The following is a 20654-nucleotide window of genomic DNA, read 5'->3' as shown; positions in this document are numbered from 1 at the left end:
TTTTCCTTGATTATTGTTTCTAAAACTTTACCCACCACTGATGTTAAACTGACCGGCCTGTAGTTACTAGGAATGTCCTTACACCCTTTCTTGAACAATGGCGTCACATTTGCTACTTTCCAATCCTCAGGCACCTCCCCCACATCTAGGGAAGATTGGAAAATTATGGCAAGCCCTTCCGCTATCTCCTCCCCCAATTCCCTTAGCAATCTGGGATGCAAGCCATCTGGACCAGGCGACTTATCCACTCTAAGCATACCCAGCCTTTCTAGTACATCCTGTCTATCAATTTTCACCCCTTCCATTGCTTCTACCTTTTCCACTTCTACTGATATTTTGTCAGCCTCCACCTCCTTAGTAAACACCGATACAAAGTACTCATTGAGTATTCTAGCCTTGCCCTGCGCCTCTAAGCGAATATCACCTTCTTTGTCCCTAATAGGCCCCACCCCGCCTCTTACTACCCGCTTACTGTTTACATGTCGGTAAAAGATTTTGGGGTTCCCTTTTATGTTAACTGCCATTCTACTCTCATATTCTCTCTTTGCCAATCTTATTTTCATCTTCACTTCCCCTCTCAACTTATTGGGGGCGATTTTGTTAATGGGGGCGCGTTGGAGGCGGGACTGTTGCTTGGTGGGCTGATGTCCCGCCTCCATCAATTTGTGGCCAACCCACGCTATTTTCCCTTGATTGACCTTGTTAAGCCCGCCCAGCGGGCTTAGCAGGCCAATTAAGGGAAAGCCGGTTGCAGAGCACGTCAACGTATGACGTTTCTTCTGTCAAAAATTTTTGACAGATGAATTGTCATCGTTTGACAGCTCCGTGAAGCTATCAAACAGTGACATTCTCTGTAGTTTGATGAGGTCTTGCGTACAAGACCTCATCAAACTTCTTTCTTTTACAGAAATGAGATGGTTGTTGCATCTGAGAATGCAACGGCCATCTGTCATCTCCAACACGGAGGTCCGAGACTCTCCGCATAGAAACCGACTGAAGCCTGCAGGAAGAAACAAAGGTAAGTACACTTTTAAAAACACTTTGCACTTACCTCAGATACTCACCTCTACACTCTTGCACCATCACTTTCCTTCACAGCGCACTTTTGCACTCACCCCCCGACCCCCGCAGACCCAGTACTCGCCTCGCTGAGCTAGCGGGTTTTGGAGCCTTCGGGAAGCCCGCACTTGTGAGGGCAAAAAAGGAATAATCCTATTTTCTGCCTGTTAACTACCTGTTAACAGGCAGTTAATAGGCTTTAATCCCTTCCCGCCTCCAAGGAGATGGAGCCCGGCGCGGGACGGTTACCCGCCTCCTAGGAAGATGGTATGGAGGCGGGCTGGGCACCTGCCCCCGAAATTCTGCCATTTTCCTGGCAGTCCCGCCTCCCCAGGGCTGGCAAAATCGCCCCCTTTGTATTTGGTCTGGTTCTCCCTTGAAGAATTCACCTGACATTCATCATACACCCTCTTTCTTTGTTTCATCATCTTCTCTATCTCCCTCGTCATCCAAGGAGCCCTTGCTTTGGTTCCCTTACCCTTCCCTCTTGTTGGAATGTACCTAGCCTGTACTTGGAACATCTCCTCCTTAAAGATCTCCCATTGTTCCGTTACAGTTTTTCCTGTCAGTCTTTGGTTCCATTTTACCCTGGCTAGATCCTTTCGCATCCTATTGAAGTTAGCCCTATTCCAGTTTAGAAGTTCCACTCTAGATTGTTCCTTGCTCCTCTCCATTGCTAATCTAAATGTTATAATACAATGATCACTCGTACCCAAGTGTTCTCCCACAGACACTTGGTCGACCTGGCCCACCTCATTCCCCAGCACCAGATCCAGCAATGCCTCCTTCCTAGTTGGGCCAAGAACATACTGGGAAATTCTCCTGAACACATTTCAGGAATTCCTCCCCCTCTTTTCCCTTTACCCTAGCATTATCCCAATCGATATTTGGGTAATTAAAATCCCCCAATATCACCACTCTATAGCTCTTGCATATCTCTGCGATTTCCCTGCAGATTTGCTCCTCTACCTCCCTCTCACTATTTGGAGGCCTATAGAATACCCCCAATAGCGTGATCATACCCTTTTTGCTCCTCAACGCCAACCAAATGGATTCTGTCCTTGTCCCCTGAAGAACATCCTCCCTGTCCAACACTACAATATCTTCCTTATTCAGCACTGCCACCCCACCTCCCTTTTTTCCTTCCCTATCTTTTCTGAACACCTTGTAACCTTGAATACTAAGTGCCCAGTTCTCACCGTTTTTAAGCCACGTTTCCATTATTGCTACAACATCATATTGCCACACGGCTAATTGTACTTGTAGCTCACCAACATTATTCATCAAACTTTGTGCGTTTACGTACTTGCATTCTAAACCCATTTTAAGTCCTCTATCAAGTCACCCCTCAGCCTTCTCTTTTCTCGAGAAAAGAGCCCAGCCTCTTCAATCTTTCCTGATAGGATGTGATGATAGACAAGCAAACTTGTTAGGACAAAGCTTTCCTGATAGGATAAAAGGTATGATGGTAGACAAGCAATGGCTAGCATTTAAAGAATTAATACATAATCTACAACAAATATGCATTCCTTTAAGGCACAAAAACCCCACAGGAAAAGTGGTCCAACCGTGGCTAACGAGAAGTTAAAGATAGTATTGGATCAAAGGAAGAGGCTTATAATGTTGTAAAAAGAGTAGTAAGCCTGAGGATTGGGAGGATTTTAGAATTCAGCAAAGGAGGACCAAGAAATTGATCAAGAAAGAGAAAAAAGAATGAATAAATTAGCAAGAGACATTAAAAACAGATTGTAAACGTTTCTATAGGTATGTAAACAGGAAGAGATTAGTGAAAGTAAACGTGGGCCCCTTAGAGGCAGAGACAGGAGAAATTATAATGGGCAATAAGGAAATGGCAGAGACGTTAAACAAATACTTTGTATCTGTCTTCACGGTAGAAGACACAAAAAGCATTCTGGAAATAATGGGGAACCAAGGGTCTAGAGAGAATGAGGAGCTTAAAGAAATCAGTATGAGTAAAGATATAGTACTGGAGAATTTAAGTGGCAATAAATCCCCAGGTCCTGATGACCTGCATCCTGGGGTTTTAAAAGAGGTAGCTGCAGAGATAGTGGATGCACTGGTGTCAATCTTCCAGAATTCCCTAGATTCTAGATAGGGGACAGGATAAATCTTCATTTAGAAAGACACCGATTAATCAGGGACAGTCAGCATGGATTTGTTAAGGGAAAGTCGTGTCTGACTAACTTGATTGAATTTTTTGAGGAGGTAACAAAGAAGGTCGATGAGGGTAGTACATTTGATGTAGTCTATATGGATTTTAGCAAGGCTTTTGATAAGGTCCCGCATGGCAGACTGGTCACGAAAGTAAAAACCCATGGGATCCAGGGCAAAGTGGCAAGTTGGATCCAAACTTGGCTCAGAGGCAGGAAACAAAGGGTAATGGTCGAAGGGTGTTTTTGTGACTGGAAGGCTGTTTCCAGTGGGGTTCCGCATGGTTCAGCACTGGGTCCTTTTCTTTTTGTGGTATATATCAATGATTTGGACTTGAATGTAGGAAGTTATGATTAGGAAGTTTGCAGAAGATGCAAAAATTGGCCGTGTGGTTGATGATGTAGAAGAAAGCTGTAGACTGCAGGGAGATATCAATGGACTGGTCAGGTGGGCAGAACAGTGGCAAATGGAATTCAATCCAGAGAAGTGTGGGTAATGCATTTGGGGAGGGCTAACAAGACAAGGGAATACACAATAAATGGTAGGACATTGAGAAGTGAAGAGGATCAGAGGGACCTTGGAGTGCATGTCCACAGATCCCTGAAGGTAGCAGGACAGGTAGATAAGGTGGTTAAGAAGGCATACGGGATACTTTCCTTTATTAGTCGAGGCATAGAATATAAGAGCAGGGGGGTTATGCTTGAACTGTATAAAACATTAGTTAGGCCGCAGCTAGAAGACTGCGTGCAGTTCTGGTCACCACATTACAGGAAGGATGTGATTGCACTAGAGAGGGTGTTGCCTGGGCTGGGGAATTTTAGCTATGAGGAAAGATTGGATCGGCTGGGTTTGTTTTCTTTGAAACAGAGGAGGCTGAGGGGAGATTTAATTGAGGTGTATAAAATTATGAGGGGCCGAGATAGAATGGATAGGAAGGACCTATTTCCTTTAGCAGAGAGGTCAATAACCAGGGGGCACAGATTTAAAGTCATTGGCCGGAAGTTTAGAGGGGATTTGAGGAGAAACTTTTTCACCCAGAGGGTTGTGGGGGTCTGGAACTCACTGCCTGAAAGGGTGGTAGAGGCAGAAACCCTCATCACATTTAAAAAGTACTTGGATGTGCACTTGAAGTGCCGTAACCTACAGGGCTACGGACCAAGAGCTGGAAAGTGGGATTAGCCTGGGTAGCTCTTTGTCGGCCGGTACAGACAAGATGGGCCGAATGGCCTCCTTCTGTGCTGTAAATTTCTACGATCTATGAACAGTCCCCAAGGATTGGAAGGTACCAAACACAACCCCGCTATTTAAGAAAGGAGGAAGAGAAAAAACGGGGAACTATAGGCCAGTTAGCCTGACCTCAGTAGTAGGCAAAATGCTAAAATCTATTATTAGGGACGTGGTAACAGGGCACTTAGAAAATCGTAATCTGATTAGGCAGAGTCAACATGGTTTTATGAAAGGGAAACCGTGTTTGACAAATCTGTTCGAGTTTTTTGAAGATGTAACTAGTAGGATGGATAAGGGGGAACCAGTGGATGTAGTGTATTTGGATTTTCAAAAAACATTTGATAAGGTGCCACAAGATTATTACACACAATTAGGGCTCATGGGATTGGGGGATATATATTAGCATAGAGAGAGGATTGGTTAATGGACAGAAAACAGAGAGTAGGAATAAACAGGACTTTTTCAGGTTGGCAGGCTGTAACTAGTGGGGTACCGCAAGGATCAGTGTTGGGGCCTCAGCTATTCACAATCTATATTAATGACTTAGATGAAGGGACTGAGTGTAACGTATCCAAGTTTGCTGATGATACAAAGTTAGGTGGGAAAGTAAGCTGCGAGGAGGACGCAGAGAGGCTGCAGAGAGATATAGACAGGTTGACTAAGTGGGCAAGAACATGGCAAATGGAATACAATGTGGGGAAGTGTGAAGTTATCCACTTTGGTAGGAAAAACAAAAAAACAGAATATTTTTTGAATGGTGAGAGACTGGGAAACGTTTGCACTCAGGGACCTGGGTGTCCTTGTACATGAATCACAGAAAGTTAACATGCAGGTACAGCAAGCAATTAGGAAGGCAAATGGTATGTTAGCTTTTGTTACAAAGGGATTAGAGTATAAGAGTAAAGAAGTCTTACCACAATTATACAGGGCATTGGTGAGACCACACCTGGAGTATTGTGGACAGTTTTGGTCTCCTTACCTAAGGAAGGATATACTTGCCATAGAGGGAGAGCAACGAAGGTTCACCAGACTGGTTCCTGGGATGGGGGGATTGTCCTATGAGGAGAGATTGAGTAGACTGGGCCTATATTCTCTGGAGTTTAGAAGAATGAGGGGTGATCTCATTGAAACATACAAAATTCTTAAGGGGCTTGATGGGGTAGATGATGGGAAAATGTTCCCCCTGGCTGTGGAATCTAGAACACGAGGTAACAGTCACAGAATAAAGGGTCAACCATTTTGGACTGCGATGAGGAGAAACTTCTTCACTCAGAGGGCGGTGAATCTTTGGAATTCTCTACCCCAGAGAGCTGTGGAGGCTCAGTCGTTGAGTGTATTCAAGACAGAGGTCGATAATGTTTTGGGAACTAAGAGAATTAAGGGATATGGGGATAGTGTGGGAAAGTGGAGTTGAGGTCGAAGATCAGCCATGATCTTATTGAATGGCGGAGCAGGCTCGAGGGGCCGAATGGCCGACTCCTGCTCCTATTTCTTATATTCTTATGGCTAACGTATCTCGACAACCCTGGACTAGGAATCTCACCAATATCGGTGTACAGGGGATGCCTGTTGGTTAGCTTGTGAAGTGAGGAGTTTCTTCTGTTTTGACACGATTTCAGTGACTTCAACAAACCAAACTAAACTAAAATGAGAACTACACTTGCTCTTTATACAGCTCCATTTCATCTCACTGAAGAGCGTCACACAATGAATGACTTTTGCAGTGTTGTTACGGAGACGCACACAGGAGCCATTCTGTGTCAGCAACAGTCAGGAGGTCTGTGACTCCGTTGTATATTTTTTTTTTGGGCGCGTTGGTTGATGGAGGCTTGGAATCGAAAGAAAGACTTGCATTCAGTTTCAACCGTGGCTCAGTGGGCAGCACTCTCTCTCGCCTCGGAGTCAGAAGGTTGTGGGTTCAATTCAATTCAATTCAATTTTATTTTATTTGTCATATATGCAGCAAACGTGTGTACTGCACAATGAAATGTTGATTTTTACGAGTCCTCCCAACATTGGAATAAATATGGCATAGCAATGATAAAAATACTAATAGAAATACAGTAATATAATAAATAAAACAACAGTAATAAATAATAATAAATTATTCGTTCATGAGTCTTATGGCCTGGGGGTAGAAGCTGTTTCGAAACCTGCTGGTACGAGACCGTATGCTTCGATATCTCTTACCGGACGGGAGCAGGGCGAAGAGGTTGTGGCTGGGGTGGCTCGCGTCTTTGATGATTCTCAGGGCCTTCCCCCGTGTCCCACTCCAGAGACTTGAGCACAAAAATCTAGGCTGACACTCCCAGTGCAGTGCTGAGGGAGTGCCGCACTGTCGGAGGGGCCGTCTCTCGGATGAGGCGTTAAACCAAGGACCCGTCTGCTCTCTCTCTCTCTCTCTTTCTCGAGTGGATGTAAAAGATCCCACGGCCACTATCTTGAAGAAGAGCGGGGGGGGAGTTCTCCCCGGCGTCCTGGGGCCAATATTTATCACACGACCAACATCACTAAAACAGATTATCTGGTCATTATCACATTGCTGTTTGTGGGAGCTTGCTGTACGCAAATTGGCTGCCACGTTTCCTACATTACAACAGTGACTACACTCCAAAAAGTGCTTCATTGGCTGTAAGGTGCTTTGGGACGTCCGATGGACGTGAAAGGCGCTATGGAAATGCAAGTCTTTCTTCTTCTGCAATGGCTTTCATGAGCTCAGGTTGTCCCAAAGCCCTAGGAGTAGGACTTGAACCCATAACTATTCTCGGGATGTGGGTGTCGCTGGCAAGGCCAGCATTTATTGCCCATCCCCAGTTGCCCTGAGAAGGTGGGGGTGGGCCGCCTTCTTGAACCGCTGGGAGCGGGTTTGTTACAAACTGAGTGTCTCACTCGGCCACTTCAGAGGGCAGTTAAGAGTCACCCACGATGGTGTGGGACTGGAGTCACATATAGGCCCAGACCGGGTAAGGATGGCAGGTTTCCTTCCCTAAAGGGACATCAGTGAACCAGATGGGTTTTTACACAATCCGCCAGATTCACGGTCACTTTTACTGTGACCAGATTTTTATTCCGGATTTTTTTTTAAACTCAATTAAAATTCTCATGGTGGGTTTCGAACTCGCGTTCTCTGGATTATTGGTCCGGTAACATAACCAGTAGAATACCGCAACCCTGATTGGTTATGTTACACGACCACTTTGTGTGTTGGACCCTCAGAACTATCTCAGATTCCGTTGGTAATATTGTTAAGGGGAGTTGTTTAAAACTGGCGCCCGACTATTTTGGATTATTTACCCCTTTTCTCTCTCTGATTATTTCCCCCTTTTCTCTCTCGGATTATTTCCCCCTTTTCTCTCTCTGATTATTTTCCTCTTTTCTCTCTCGGATTATTTACCCCTGTTTTCTCTCTTTGGCAGGGCTGCTCGTGGGGACCCTGGATGTTGTGCTGGACTCGAGTGCTCGAGTCGCACCCTATAGGATTCTCCATCAGACCCAGGACTCCCAGGTGTACTGGAACATTGCATGCGGTAAGTGCCAAGTGTGAATAGAGACCGTCCCCAGAACTGGTCTATGGCAGCGCCCAGAATAAAGAACAGAAGGGTCCGGTAGCTCTGTAGATTGGGCGAGTGCATTATCCGAAAGCTAAACTGGGGATTTTATGCCATCCCCACCAATGCCTCCTTTAAGCTGCGTGGCTGCGCCGCGCCCTCCAGCTCCCGCGCCGCGCCCTCCAGCTCCCGCGCCGCGCCCCCCAGCTCCCGCGCCGCGCCCCCCAGCTCCCGCGCCGCGCCCCCCAGCTCCCGCGCCGCGCCCCCAGCTCCCGCGCCGCGCCCCCCAGCTCCCGCGCCGCGCCCCCCAGCTCCCGCGCCGCGCCCCCCAGCACCCGCGCCGCGCCCCCCAGCTCCCGCGCCGCGCCCCCCAGCTCCCGCGCCGCGCCCCCCAGCTCCCGCGCCGCGCCCCCCAGCTCCCGCGCAGCGCCCCCCAGCTCCCGCGCAGCACCCTCCAGCTCCCGCGCAGCACCCTCGAGCTCCCGCGCAGCTGGCTCGCCGGCTCATAAATAGGAAAAAGGGCCGCGCTCCCCCAAAAATTTAAGGAAACATTGGTCCCCACCCGTTATGAGTTGGTGCTAATGCAGTTTTCCCGTGCTGGACTGGGCTTGTAGTTCCTCGAATATACAGGTTAAGGGGAGATCTAATCGAGGCGTTTGAGATGATTAAAGGAGTTCATCGGGTCGAGAGAGAGAAACTATTTCCTCTGGTGGGGGGAGTCCAGAACAAGGGGGCACAACCTTAAAATTAGAGCCAGGCCGTTCAGGGGTGATGTCAGGAAGCGCTTCAGGAAGGGGGAGGGATTCAAATTCCTTGGACATTGGAACCGGTTCTGGGGGAGGCGGGACCAGTTCAAACCGGACGGTTTGCACCTGGGCAGGACCAGGACCGATGTCCCAGGGGGAGTGTTTGCTAGTGCTCTGGGCGAGGGTTAAACTAAAATGGCAGGGGGTTGGGAACCTGAGCAAGGGGACAGAGGAAAGGGAAACAAGGATAAAAGCAAAAGACAGGAAGGAGAAAAACAAAAGTGGCAGTCAGAGAAATCAAGGGTTTAAAACAAACATGGCCACCGTAAATAATAATTCTAATAGGTCTAAGAGCATTAAAAAAACAAGCCTGAAGGCTTTGTTTCTTAATGCGAGGAGCATTCGTAATAAGGTGGATGAATTAGCTGCGCAAATAGAGGTAAACGAATATGATTTGATTGGGATTATGGAAACATGGCTCCAGGGTGGCCAAGGCTGGGAACTCAACATCCAGGGGTATTCAATATTCAGGAAAGATAGGCAAAAAGGAAAGGGAGGTTGGGTAGCATTGCTGGTTAAAGAAGGGATTAACACAATTGTAAGGAAGGATATTAGCTCTGATGATGTGGAATCTGTATGGGTAGAACTGAGAAATACCAAGGGGCAGAAAACGTTAGTGGGAGTGGTATATAGACCTCCAAACAGTAATGCGGAGGTTGGGGATTAAAAGGGAAATTAGAGAAGCGTGCAATAAGGGCACAGCAGTCGTCATGGGTGACTTTAATCTACATATAGATTGGGCTAACCAAATTAGTAACAATACTGTGGCGGAGGAATTCCTGGAGTGTTTACGGGATGGTTTCCTGGACCAATATGTCAAGGAACCAACCAGAGATCAGGCCATCTTAGACTGGGTATTATGTAACGAGAAAGGATTAATTAGCAATCTTGTTGTACGAGGCCCCTTGGGTCGGAGCGATCATAATATGATAGAATTCTTCATTAAGATGGAGAATGAAGTAGTTGACTCAGAGACTAGGGTCCTGAATTTAAATAAAGGAAACTACGATGGTCTGAGGCACGAGTTGGGTAGGATTGATTGGGGAATGTCACTCAAAGGGTTGACGGTGGATAGGCAATGGCAAACATTTAAAGATCGTGTGGATGAACTACAGAGTTTGTTCATCCCAGTTTGGCATAAAAATAAAACAAAAAATGTGAATCAACCATAGCTAATGAGGGAAGTTAGGGATAGCATAAGATCCAAGGAGAGGACATATAAATTGGCTAGAAAAAGCAGTAAACCTGAGGATTGGGAGCAGTTTAGGATTCAACAAAGGAGGACAAAGGGATTAATTAAGAAGGGGAAAATAGAATATGAGAGTAAGCTTGCAGGGAACATAAAAACTGACTGTAAAAGCTTTTATAGATATGTGAAGAGAAAAAGATTGGTGAAGTCAAGCGTAGATCCCTTGCAGTCAGAATCAGGGGAATTTATAATGGGGAACAAAGAAATGGCAGACCAATTAAATACATATTTTGGTTCTGTCTTCACAAAGGAGGACACAAATAACCTCCCAGAGATGTCGGGGAACATAGGGTCTGATGAAAGGGAGGAACTGAAAGAAATAGAGGTCCTACAAGTAGAATTTAGGGAGTTAGGAGCCAAGCTAAAAAGTAGGACCTCGAAGGTAGTAATCTCTGGATTACTACCAGTGCCACGTGCTAGTAAGAGTACAGAGAACAGGATAGTTAGGCTAAATACGTGGCTTGAGCAGTGGTGTAAGAGGGAGGGTTTTAAATTTTTGAGGCATTGGAACCAGTTTTGTGGTAGGTGTGACCTATACAAAAGGGACGGTCTACACCTGTGCAGAGATGGAACTGATGTTCTCGGGGTAATTTTTGATAAAGCAGTTCGGGAGCATTTAAACTAGTATGGCAGGGGGCTAGAAACCTATGTAGTGAAATAGAGGAAAGTGAAAGGCAGACAGAAATAAATGGTAAAAGGGTGAGGAACAAAAAACAAAGGGCCAAACTAATTCATAAAAAATGTGAGCATAAAAAAAGCCTGAGGGTTTTATACCTTAATGCGAGAAGCATCAGGAACAAGGTAGATGAATTAGCTGTGGAAATAGAGGTTAATAATTATGATCTAATTGGGATTACGGAAACATGGTTGCAGGGTGAGCAGGGCTGGGAGCTTAACATACAGGGGTATTCAGTATTTAGGAAGGATCGACAAAAAAGAAAGGGAGGAGGGGTAGCATTGCTAGTAAAAAAGGGGATAAATGCAATTGAAAGGAAGGATATTAACTCAGTTAATACAGAATCTATATGGGTGGAGCTAAGAAATAGCGAGGGGCGAAAAACATTAATAGGAGTGGTATATAGGCCTCCAAATAGTAAAATAGAGGTTAGGGAGGGCATCACGAGGGAAATTAGAGAAGCGTGCAATAAGAGCACAGCTGTCATCATAGGTGACTTTAACTTACATATAGATTGGACTAGCCTAATCAGTAAAAATAATGAGGAGGAGGAATTCCTTGAGTGTTTAAGGGATGGTTATCTGGATCAATATGTCGAGGAACCAACTCGGGAACAGGCTATATTGGACTGGGTACTGTGCAATGAGAAGGGACTAATCAGTAATCTTGTTGTACGGGGACCCTTGGGTCAGAGCGATCATAACATGATCGATTTCTCACTCGAAATGGAGAGCGAAGAAATTGACTCAGAGACTAAGGTCCTGAATTTAAACAAGGGGAATTATGATGCCATGAGACGGGAACTGAGTAGGTCTGATTGGACAACGTTCCTGGGAGGACTGGAGGTAGATAAACAATGGCAAACATTTAAAGATAGAATGACAAAATTGCAAAAATTGTTTATACCAATCTGGCATAAAAGGAAATCTAAAAAGGTGACTCAACCGTGGATAACAGGGGAAATTAGAGACAGCATAAAATCCAAAGATAGGGCGTATAAAATAGCCAAAAAAAGCGCCAGAGCGGAAGATTGGGAACAGTTTAAGATAGAGCAAAGGAGGGCAAAGGGCATAATCAAGAGGGGCAAAATAGCTTACGAAAACAAGCTGGCGGAAAATATAAAAACTAACTCCAAAAGCTTTTATAAGTATATCAAAAGGAAAAGACTGGTGAAAACCAAAGTTGGTCCATTGCAGTCAGATACGGGGGAATATATAATGGGAAATAAGGAAATGGCAGATCAACTAAATGCATACTTTGGGTCAGTCTTTACGAAGGAAGACACAAAAAACCTCCCTGGGATATCGGGAAAAATAGGGACATTGGCAAAGGAGGAACTGACGCAAATCAATATCTCTAAGGATATGGTGTTAAGGAAGCTAAAGGGATTGAAGGTGGACAAATCCCCAGGGCCTGATAACATGCATCCTAGGGTACTGAAGGAGGTGGCCCTAGAGATAGCGGATGCACTAAGGATGATTTTTCAGAATTCATTAGACTCGGGAACAGTGCCCATGGATTGGAGGGTAGCTAACGTTACCCCACTATTCAAAAAGGGGGGTAGGGAAAAAGCAGGTAATTACAGACCTGTAAGCCTTACATCAGTTGTGGGCAAAATGCTGGAGTCCATCATTAAGGATGAAATAGCGGAGCACTTAGCAAATGGGGACAGGATAGGACAGAGTCAACATGGATTTACAAAGGGTAAATCGTGCTTGACTAATCTATTGGAATTTTTTGAGGGAGTAACTGGTAGAATAGATGGGGGAGAGCCAGTAGATGTGGTGTACCTGGACTTCCAAAAGGCCTTCGATAAGGTCCCACATAAAAGATTAGCATGGAAAATTGAGGCTCATGGGATAAAGGGGAAAGTATTGGCGTGGATAGGGAACTGGCTGTCAGATAGAAAACAGAGAGTTGGAATAAACGGCTCATTTTCTGAATGGCAGGCAGTAACAAGTGGGGTACCACAGGGATCTGTCCTGGGCCCCCAGCTGTTCACAATTTACATTAATGACCTGGATCAGGGAGTCGGATGCAGCATTTCCAAATTTGCAGACGACACTAAACTAGGAGGGGGGGTGGGCTCAGAGGAAGAGACCAGGAAGCTCCAGAGCGATTTGGACAGACTGGGCGATTGGGCGGATAAATGGCAGATGCACTATAATGTGGACAAGTGCGAAGTTATCCACCTTGGGTGCAGGAACGGGAGGGCAAATTATTATTTAAATGGCAATAGATTGGGAGAGGGGGAAGTACAGAGAGACCTGGGTGTTCTTGTACACCAGTCACTGAAGGCGAGCATGCAGGTGCAACAGGCGGTCAAGAAGGCAAACGGTATGCTGGCCTTCATAGCAAAAGGGTTAGAATACAGGAACAGGGATACCTTGCTGCAGCTGTACAGGGCACTGGTGAGACCACACCTCGAGTACTGTGTACAGTTTTGGTCGCCTCATCTGAGGAAGGATGTTCTTGCCATGGAGGGGGTGCAGCGGCGATTCACCAGGCTGATACCAGGAATGGCGGGAATGACCTATGAGGAGAGACTATGTAGTTTAGGGATGTACACACTGGAGTTTAGAAGATTGAGAGGGGACCTCATAGAAGTGTATAAAATTCTGACAGGTCTAGACAGACTGGATGCAGAAGGAATGTTTCCCTTGGCGGGTGAGAACAGAACTAGAGGACATAATTTAAGGATAAGGGCTAAACCATTTAGGACAGAGATGAGGGGGAATTTCTTCACTCAGAGAGTGGTGAACCTGTGGAACTCATTGCCACAGAGGGCAGTGTACGCCAGCTCATTAAATATATTTAAGAGGGAATTAGATATATTTCTACGGGCAAAAGGGGTTAAGGGTTACGGAGAGAAGGCGGGGACGGGATACTGAATTAAAGGATCAGCCATGATCTCATTGAATGGCGGAGCAGGCACGAAGGGCCGAATGGCCTACTCCTGCTCCTATCTTCTATGTATCTATGTATCTAAATCAGTATTTGTAGGGAAATGGTGTTAGGGAAATTGATGGGATTGAAGGCCGATAAATCCCCAGGGCCTGATAATCTACATCCTAGGGTACTTAAGGAAGTGGCCCTAGAAATAGTAGATGCATTGCTGATCATCTTCCAACATTCGATGGAATCTGGAACAGTTCCCATGGATTGGAGGGTAGCTAATGTTACCCCACTATTCAAAAAAGGTGGTAGAGAGAAAACGGGGAATTACAGACCGGTAAGCCTGACATCGGTAGTGAGGAAAATGCTAGAGTCCATTATAAAAGATGCAATAGCAGAACACTTGGAAAACAGTGACAGGATCGGACAAAGTCAACATGGATTTACAAAAGGTAAATTGTTCTTGACTAATCTACTGGAATTTTTTGAGGATGTAACTGGTAAAATAGATAAGGGAGAACCAGTGGATGTGGTGTATTTGGACTTTCAGAAGGCTTTCGATAAGGTCCGCGTAAGAGATTAGCATGTAAAGTTAAGGCACATGGGATTGGGGGCAAGGTATTGACTTGGACAGAGAACTGGTTGGCAGACAGAAAGCAAAGAGTTGGAATAAACGGGTCTTTTTCCGAGTGGCAGGCAGTGACTAGTGGGGTACCGCAGGGATCGGTCCTTGGACCCCAGCCATTCACAATATGTATTAATGATCTAGACAAGGGAACTAGATGTTATATCTCCAAATTTGCAGATGACACAAAGCTGGGTGGGCGTGTGTGCTGTGAGGAAGATGCCGAGAAACTACAGGATGATTTGGACAGGTTGGGTGATTGGGCAGAAGCATGGCAGATGCAATATAACATGGATAAATGTGAGGTTATCCACTTTGGTGGCAAAAACAGGAAGGCAGATTATTATCTGAATGGCAATAGATTGGGAGAAGGGGAAGTGCAACGAGACCTGGGTGTCCTTGTGCACCAGCCGCTGAAGGTAAGCATGTAGGTGCAGCAGGCGGTTAAGAAGGCAAATGGTATGTTGGCCTTCGTAGCGAGAGGGTTTGAGTACAGGAACAAGGATGTCTTGCTGCAGTTGTACAGGGCCTTGGTGAGACCACACCTTGAGTATTGTGTGCAGTTTTGGTCGCCTTATCTGAGGAAGGATGTTCTTGCCATGGAAGGAGTTCAGCGAAGATTCACCAGGCTGATACCTGGGATGGCAGGAATGATGTATGAGGAGAGATTGGGTCGATTGGGCTTATACTCACTGGAGTTTATAAGAATGAGAGGGGATCTCATCGAAACTTATAAAATTCTGACAGGTCTGGACAGACTAGATGCAGGAAGGATGTTCCCGAAGGCGGGGGAGTCCAGAACCAGGGGTCACAGTCTAAGGATAAGGGGTAAGCCATTTAGGACAGAGTTGAGGAGGAATTTCTTCACCCAGAGAATGGTGAACCTGTGGAATTCTCTACCATAGAAGGCAGTAGAGGCCAATTCATTAAATATATTCAAGAAGGAGTTGGATATATTTCTTAAGGCTAAAGGGATCAAGGGATATGGGGAGAAAGCAGGGACCGGGTACTGAATTTGGATGATCAGCCATGGATCGCATTGAATGGCCTACTCCTGCTCCTACCTTCTATGTTTCTTCTTCACACAAAGGGTGGTGGAAATCTGGATCTCTCTCCCCGAAAAAGCTGATGATGCTGGGGGTCAATTGAAAAATTTCAAGACTGAGGTCGACCTTTTTGTTGGGTAAGGGTGTTAAGGGTTACGAAGCAAAGGCGGGTAAATGGAGTTAAGATAGCCAGGATCGAATTGAATGTCAGAACAGGCTCGAGGGGCTGAATGGCCTCCTCCTGCTCCTGTGGACACTTCTCCCTTCCACTTACAACACTCACAATTCACAGTAGATTTCTGTCAGTGGAATAGATTTGACGTGGGTGGTGTCGTCAGAAAATTAAGCCCAGCTTTAAAGATCGGGGGTTGGCTGCTGTATCACAGCGGAGGTGAAAGTTTAAACTGTCGGATACTTTGTAGTTTGGAGATAACAAGGTCCGACTTACTTTATTTAGTGTAGTTGGTGCTCAGTAACTGCACCGTAGTGAGGTGTTCAATATTATGAGGGGTTTTGATTGAGTAGATCGGGAGAAACTGTTTCCAGTGGCAGGAGGGTCGGTGACCAGAGGACACAGAGTGAAGGTGATTGGCAAAAGAACCAGAGGGGGCGGTGAGGAGAATTTTTTTAACGCCTCCTTCTGCATCCTTCTATGGTTCTATGATTAGGCTGTGTCAGCCGTGGCTCACTGGGTAGCACTCTCGCCTCTGAGTCACAAGGTTGTGGGTTCAAGTCCCACTCCAGAAACTTGAGCACAAAAATCTAGGCTGACACTCCCGGTGCAGTACTGAGGGAGCGCCGCACTGTCGGAGGGGCAGTACTGAGTGAGCGCCGCACTGTCGGAGGGTCAGTACTGCGGGAGTGCTGCACTGTCGGAGGTGCCGTCTTTCGAATGAGACGTTAAACCGAGGCCTCGTCTGCTCTCTCAGGTGGACGTAAAAGATCCCATGGCCACTATTTCGAAGAAGAGCAGGGGAGTTATCCCCGGTGTCCTGGGGCCCATATTTATCCCTCAATCAACATAAACAAAAACAGATTATCTGGTCATTGTCACATTACTGTTTGTGGGATCTTGCTGTGCGCAAATCGTTGGCTGCGTTTCCCACATTACAACAGTGACTACACTTCAAAAGTACTTCATTGGCTGTGAAGCGTTTTGAGATGTCTGGTGGTCGTGAAAGGCGCTATGGAAATGCAAGTCTTTCTTATGATTCTATCTGCATCCAGTTGCCCCTTGAAGCCATTTGTTTTGTCTGCTTCGACAGCCCATTTCTCGCTAACTGTAATGCTTTGTGATAAATACACTGGAATAGAATTTCCGCAGAGTTGATCCCGATCTCCCACCGTAACTTGGGCGGAACCCTTGTGGGAACAGTCGCTCCCGGTTATGCATCCCGGCAGACTTTCCAGGGACTTCTCCGTGACACTGACCAGCTCTCCCCTCCCCCGCCTCCACTTTACTCTTAGGATCAAAGAATCATACATCACAGAAGGAGGCCATTTGGCCCATCGTTCCTGTGCGGGCCCTTTGAAAGAGCTCTCCAATTGCATAAGAACATAAGAAATCAGGAGTCGGCCATTCGGCCCCTCGAGCCTGCCCCGCCATTCAATAAGATCATGGCTGATCTTCGACCTCATCTGCACTTTCCTGCACTATCCCCATGTCCCTCGAATCCCTTTAATAGTCAAAAATCTATCGATCTCTGTCTTGAATATACTCAACGACTGAGCCTCCACAGCCCTCTGGGGTAGAGAATTCTAAACTCTAGTCCCACTAGAGTCCCATTGGGTCCCACTCCCCCGCTCTTTCCCGATAGCCCTGCAAGTTTTTTCCTTTTCAAGTTTTTATCCAATTCCCTTTTTGAACTTTACTATTGAATCTGCTTCCACCTTTCAGGCAGCGCGTTCCAGATCATAACATGCTGTGTAAAAAATCATTTTCCTCATCTCCCCTCCGGTTCTTTTGCTGTAGTTTGGCGTTTCGTTAGCGATCGAGAGCAGTGATTTGGATGTTTCCTTGAGTATGGTGCCCAATTCCTGCCATCCCAGGTATCTCAGACTGATACCTGGGATGGCAGGAATGACGTATGAGGAGAGATTGGGTCGATTGGGCTTGTATTCGCTGGAGTTTAGAAGAATGAGAGGGGATCTCATTGAAACTTATAAAATTCTAACAGGACTGGACAGACTAGATGCAGGAAGGATGTTCCCGATGGTCGGGGAGTCCAGAACCAGGGGTCACAGTCTAAGGATAAGGGGTAAGCCATTTAGGACAGAGATGAGGAGGAATTTCTTCACCCAGAGAGTGGTGAACCTGTGGAATTCTCTACCACAGAAGGCAGTAGAGGCCAATTCATTAAATATATTCAAGAAGGAGTTAGATATATTTCTTAAGGCTAAAGGGATCAAGGGATATGGAGAGAAAGCAGGGACCAGGTACTGAGTTTGGATGATCAGCCATGATCTCATTAAATGGCGGAAAAGGCTCGAGGGACCGAATGGCCTACTCCTGCTCCTATCTTCTATGTTTCTATGGTTTAGGTACCTCCAGGAAGGAGATCACCGGACACTGGGAATGGCTGGAGATCAATCTCCTACAGACACTGTCGGTCTTCGAGAATGAGGAGGACGTGACCACCTTTGTCAAGGGAAAAGTCCAGGTTAGTGACAAAAATAGTTAACGGACGAGTAATGTGAAGCTTGTGGGTGGGGCGGGGGGGCGATTTTAACCCAACTCGCTCAGCAGGAACCTGGCGGATGGGCGGTTAAATACGCCCTGGCTCTTTCCCTGTCCGCCATGATTGCAACATCTGCAATTCTAACCTGCTCTCCTGAGCAGGCAGCCAGGACAGGCGCCCGGAGCCAACAGGGTCCTTCTTTACACAAATAAAAAACAGAAAATGCTGGAGATACTCAGCAGGCCAGGCAGCATCTGTGAAGAGAGAAACAGAGTTAACGTTTCAGGTCGATGACCTTTCGTCAGAACTGGAAAAAAGCAGGAAATGGAACAGATTTTTAAGCAAGTGTAGGGGCTGGGAAATAGGGGGAAACATAGAAACATAGAAGATAGGAGCAGGAGTAGGCCATTCGGCCTCTCGAGCCTGTTCCGCCATTTAATGAGATCATGGCTGATCATCCAAATTCAGTACCCTGTCCCTGCCTTCTCCCCATATCCCTTGATCCCTTTAGCCTTAAGAAATATATCTAACTCCTTCTTGAATATATTTAATGAATTGGTCTCAACTGCATTCTGTGGTAGAGAATTCCACAGGTTCACCACTCTCTGGGTGAAGAAATTCCTCCTCATCTCAGCCCTAAATGGCTTACCCCTTATCCTTAGACTGTGACCCCTGGTTCTGGACTCCCCCGCCATCGGGAACATCCTTCCTGCATCTAGTCTGTCTAGTCCTGTTAGAATTTTATAAGTTTCAATGAGATCCCCTCTCATTCTTCTAAACTCTAGCGAATATAAGTCCAATCGACACAATCTCTCTTCATACGTCATTCCTGCCATCCCAGTTATCGGTCTGGTGAATCTTCGCTGCACTCCCTCCATGGCAAGAACATCCCTCCTCAGATAAGGCAACCAAAATTGCACACAATACTCAAGGTGTGGTCTCACCAAGGCCCTGTACAACTGCAGCAAGACATCCTTGCTCCTGTACTCGAATCCTCTCGCTATGAAGGCCAACATACCATTTGCCTTCTTAACCGCCTGCTACACCTGCATGCTTACCTTCAGCGACTGGTGCACAAGGACACCCAGGTCTCATTGCACTTCCCCTTTTCCCAATCTATTGCCGCTCAGATAATAATCTGCCTTCCTGTTTTTGCTACCAAAGTGAATAACCTCACATTTATCCACATTATACTGCATCTGCCATGCATCTGCCCAATTAGCCAACCTGTCCAAATCATACTGGAGTTTCTCTGCATCCTCCTCACAGCACACACATCCACCCAGCTTTGTTTTGTCTGCAAACTTGGAGATATTACATCTAGTTTCCTCATCTAGATCATTAATATATATTGTGAATAGCTGGGGTCCTAGCACCGATCCCTGTGGTACCCCACTAGTCACTGCCTGCCACTCGGAAAAAGACCCGTTTATTCCAACTCTTTGCTTCCTGTCTGCCAACCAGTTCTTTATCCAAGTCAGTACCTTACCCCCAATCCCATGTGCCTTAACTTTACATGCTAATCTCTTATGCGGCACCTGAAAACCTTCTGAAAGTCCAAATACACCACATCCACTGGTTCTCCCTTATCTATTCTACCAGTTACATCCTCAAAAAATTCCAGTAGATTAGTCAAGCATGATTTACCTTTCGTACATCCATGTTGACTTTGTCCGATCCTGTCACTGTTTTCCAAGTGCTCTGCTATTACATCTTTTATAATGGACTCTAGCATTTTCCCCACTACCGATGTCAGGCTTGCCGGTCTGTAATTCCCCGTTTTCTCTCTACCACCTTTTTTAAATAGCGCGGTTACATTAGCTACCCTTCAATCCATGGGAACTGTTCCAGAGTCTATAGAATTTTGTAAGATGACCAGCAATGCATCGACTATCTCTAGGGCCACTTCCTTAAGTACCCTAGGATGTAGATTATCAGGCCCTGGGGATTTAATCGGCCTTCAATCCCATCAATTTCTTTAACACCATTTCCCTACAAATACTGATTTCATTCAATTCCTCCCTCTCATCAGACCCTATGTTCCCCGACATCTCTGGGAGGTTATTTGTGTTCTCCATTTTGAAGACAGGACCAAAGTATGTATTTAGTTGGTCTGCCATTTCTTTGTTCCCCATTATAAATTCCCCTGATTCTGGGAGGGGGAGGGGATGAAAGAACAAAAGGGAAGGTCTGTGATGGGATGGAAGGCGGGAGAGGTTCAGAGACATTAAGAGATATTCAAGGCGGGAGGAGATGGTAATGGGACAGGTTAAGAAACAAAGGATGGCTCTAGATGAAGTGTGAATTGCGCTGGCAGAATGAAAGACAGCTGCCATGTGGGGGAGAAGAACAAAAGACAGACAAAAAGTGTGGATAAAAAATATACATGATAGGGGCCGAGATTGTGATCTGAAATTGTTGAACTCTTCTGTACACATGCATGTTGTGGCTCGATGACATCATTAAGACCCGACAGTAATTTTAACTCCGGCCTGGAGGCGGGGAATCCAACTGGAGCTAAACTCTGACCTGCTGAGAGCTTCCAGCATCTTCTGTTTTTATTTCAGATTTCCAGCATCTACAGTATGTTGCTTTTGTTACATAAGTGCAAGTTGTTGTTGTTGTTGTTTTTGCCGAGCGCCCTCCATGTTGGAGCAGGAGAGAAATGGAGTT

General features: G+C 46.0%; 1 protein-coding gene across 2 annotated transcripts in view; it reads left to right on the top strand.

The window, feature by feature from the left end:
* Positions 1 to 20654, top strand: part of LOC147114383 (TBC1 domain family member 9B-like) — a 189159-nt gene that overhangs the window by 36460 nt on the left and 132045 nt on the right. For both annotated transcript variants that reach the window (XM_085996045.1, XM_085996044.1), the window contains exons 2-3: positions 7875 to 7985; positions 17845 to 17963. In XM_085996045.1, the coding sequence (XP_085852171.1) occupies positions 7875 to 7985; positions 17845 to 17963 (230 nt within the window). The remainder of the gene's footprint in view (positions 1 to 7874; positions 7986 to 17844; positions 17964 to 20654) is intronic.

The sequence above is a fragment of the Somniosus microcephalus genome, chromosome 8 (assembly GCF_052327205.1).
Source record: "Somniosus microcephalus isolate GS21.2 chromosome 8, FLI_Smic_1.0, whole genome shotgun sequence".
In the NCBI taxonomy this organism is placed as follows: Eukaryota; Metazoa; Chordata; class Chondrichthyes; order Squaliformes; family Somniosidae; genus Somniosus; species Somniosus microcephalus.
This window is presented reverse-complemented; position numbering and strand designations above follow the sequence as displayed.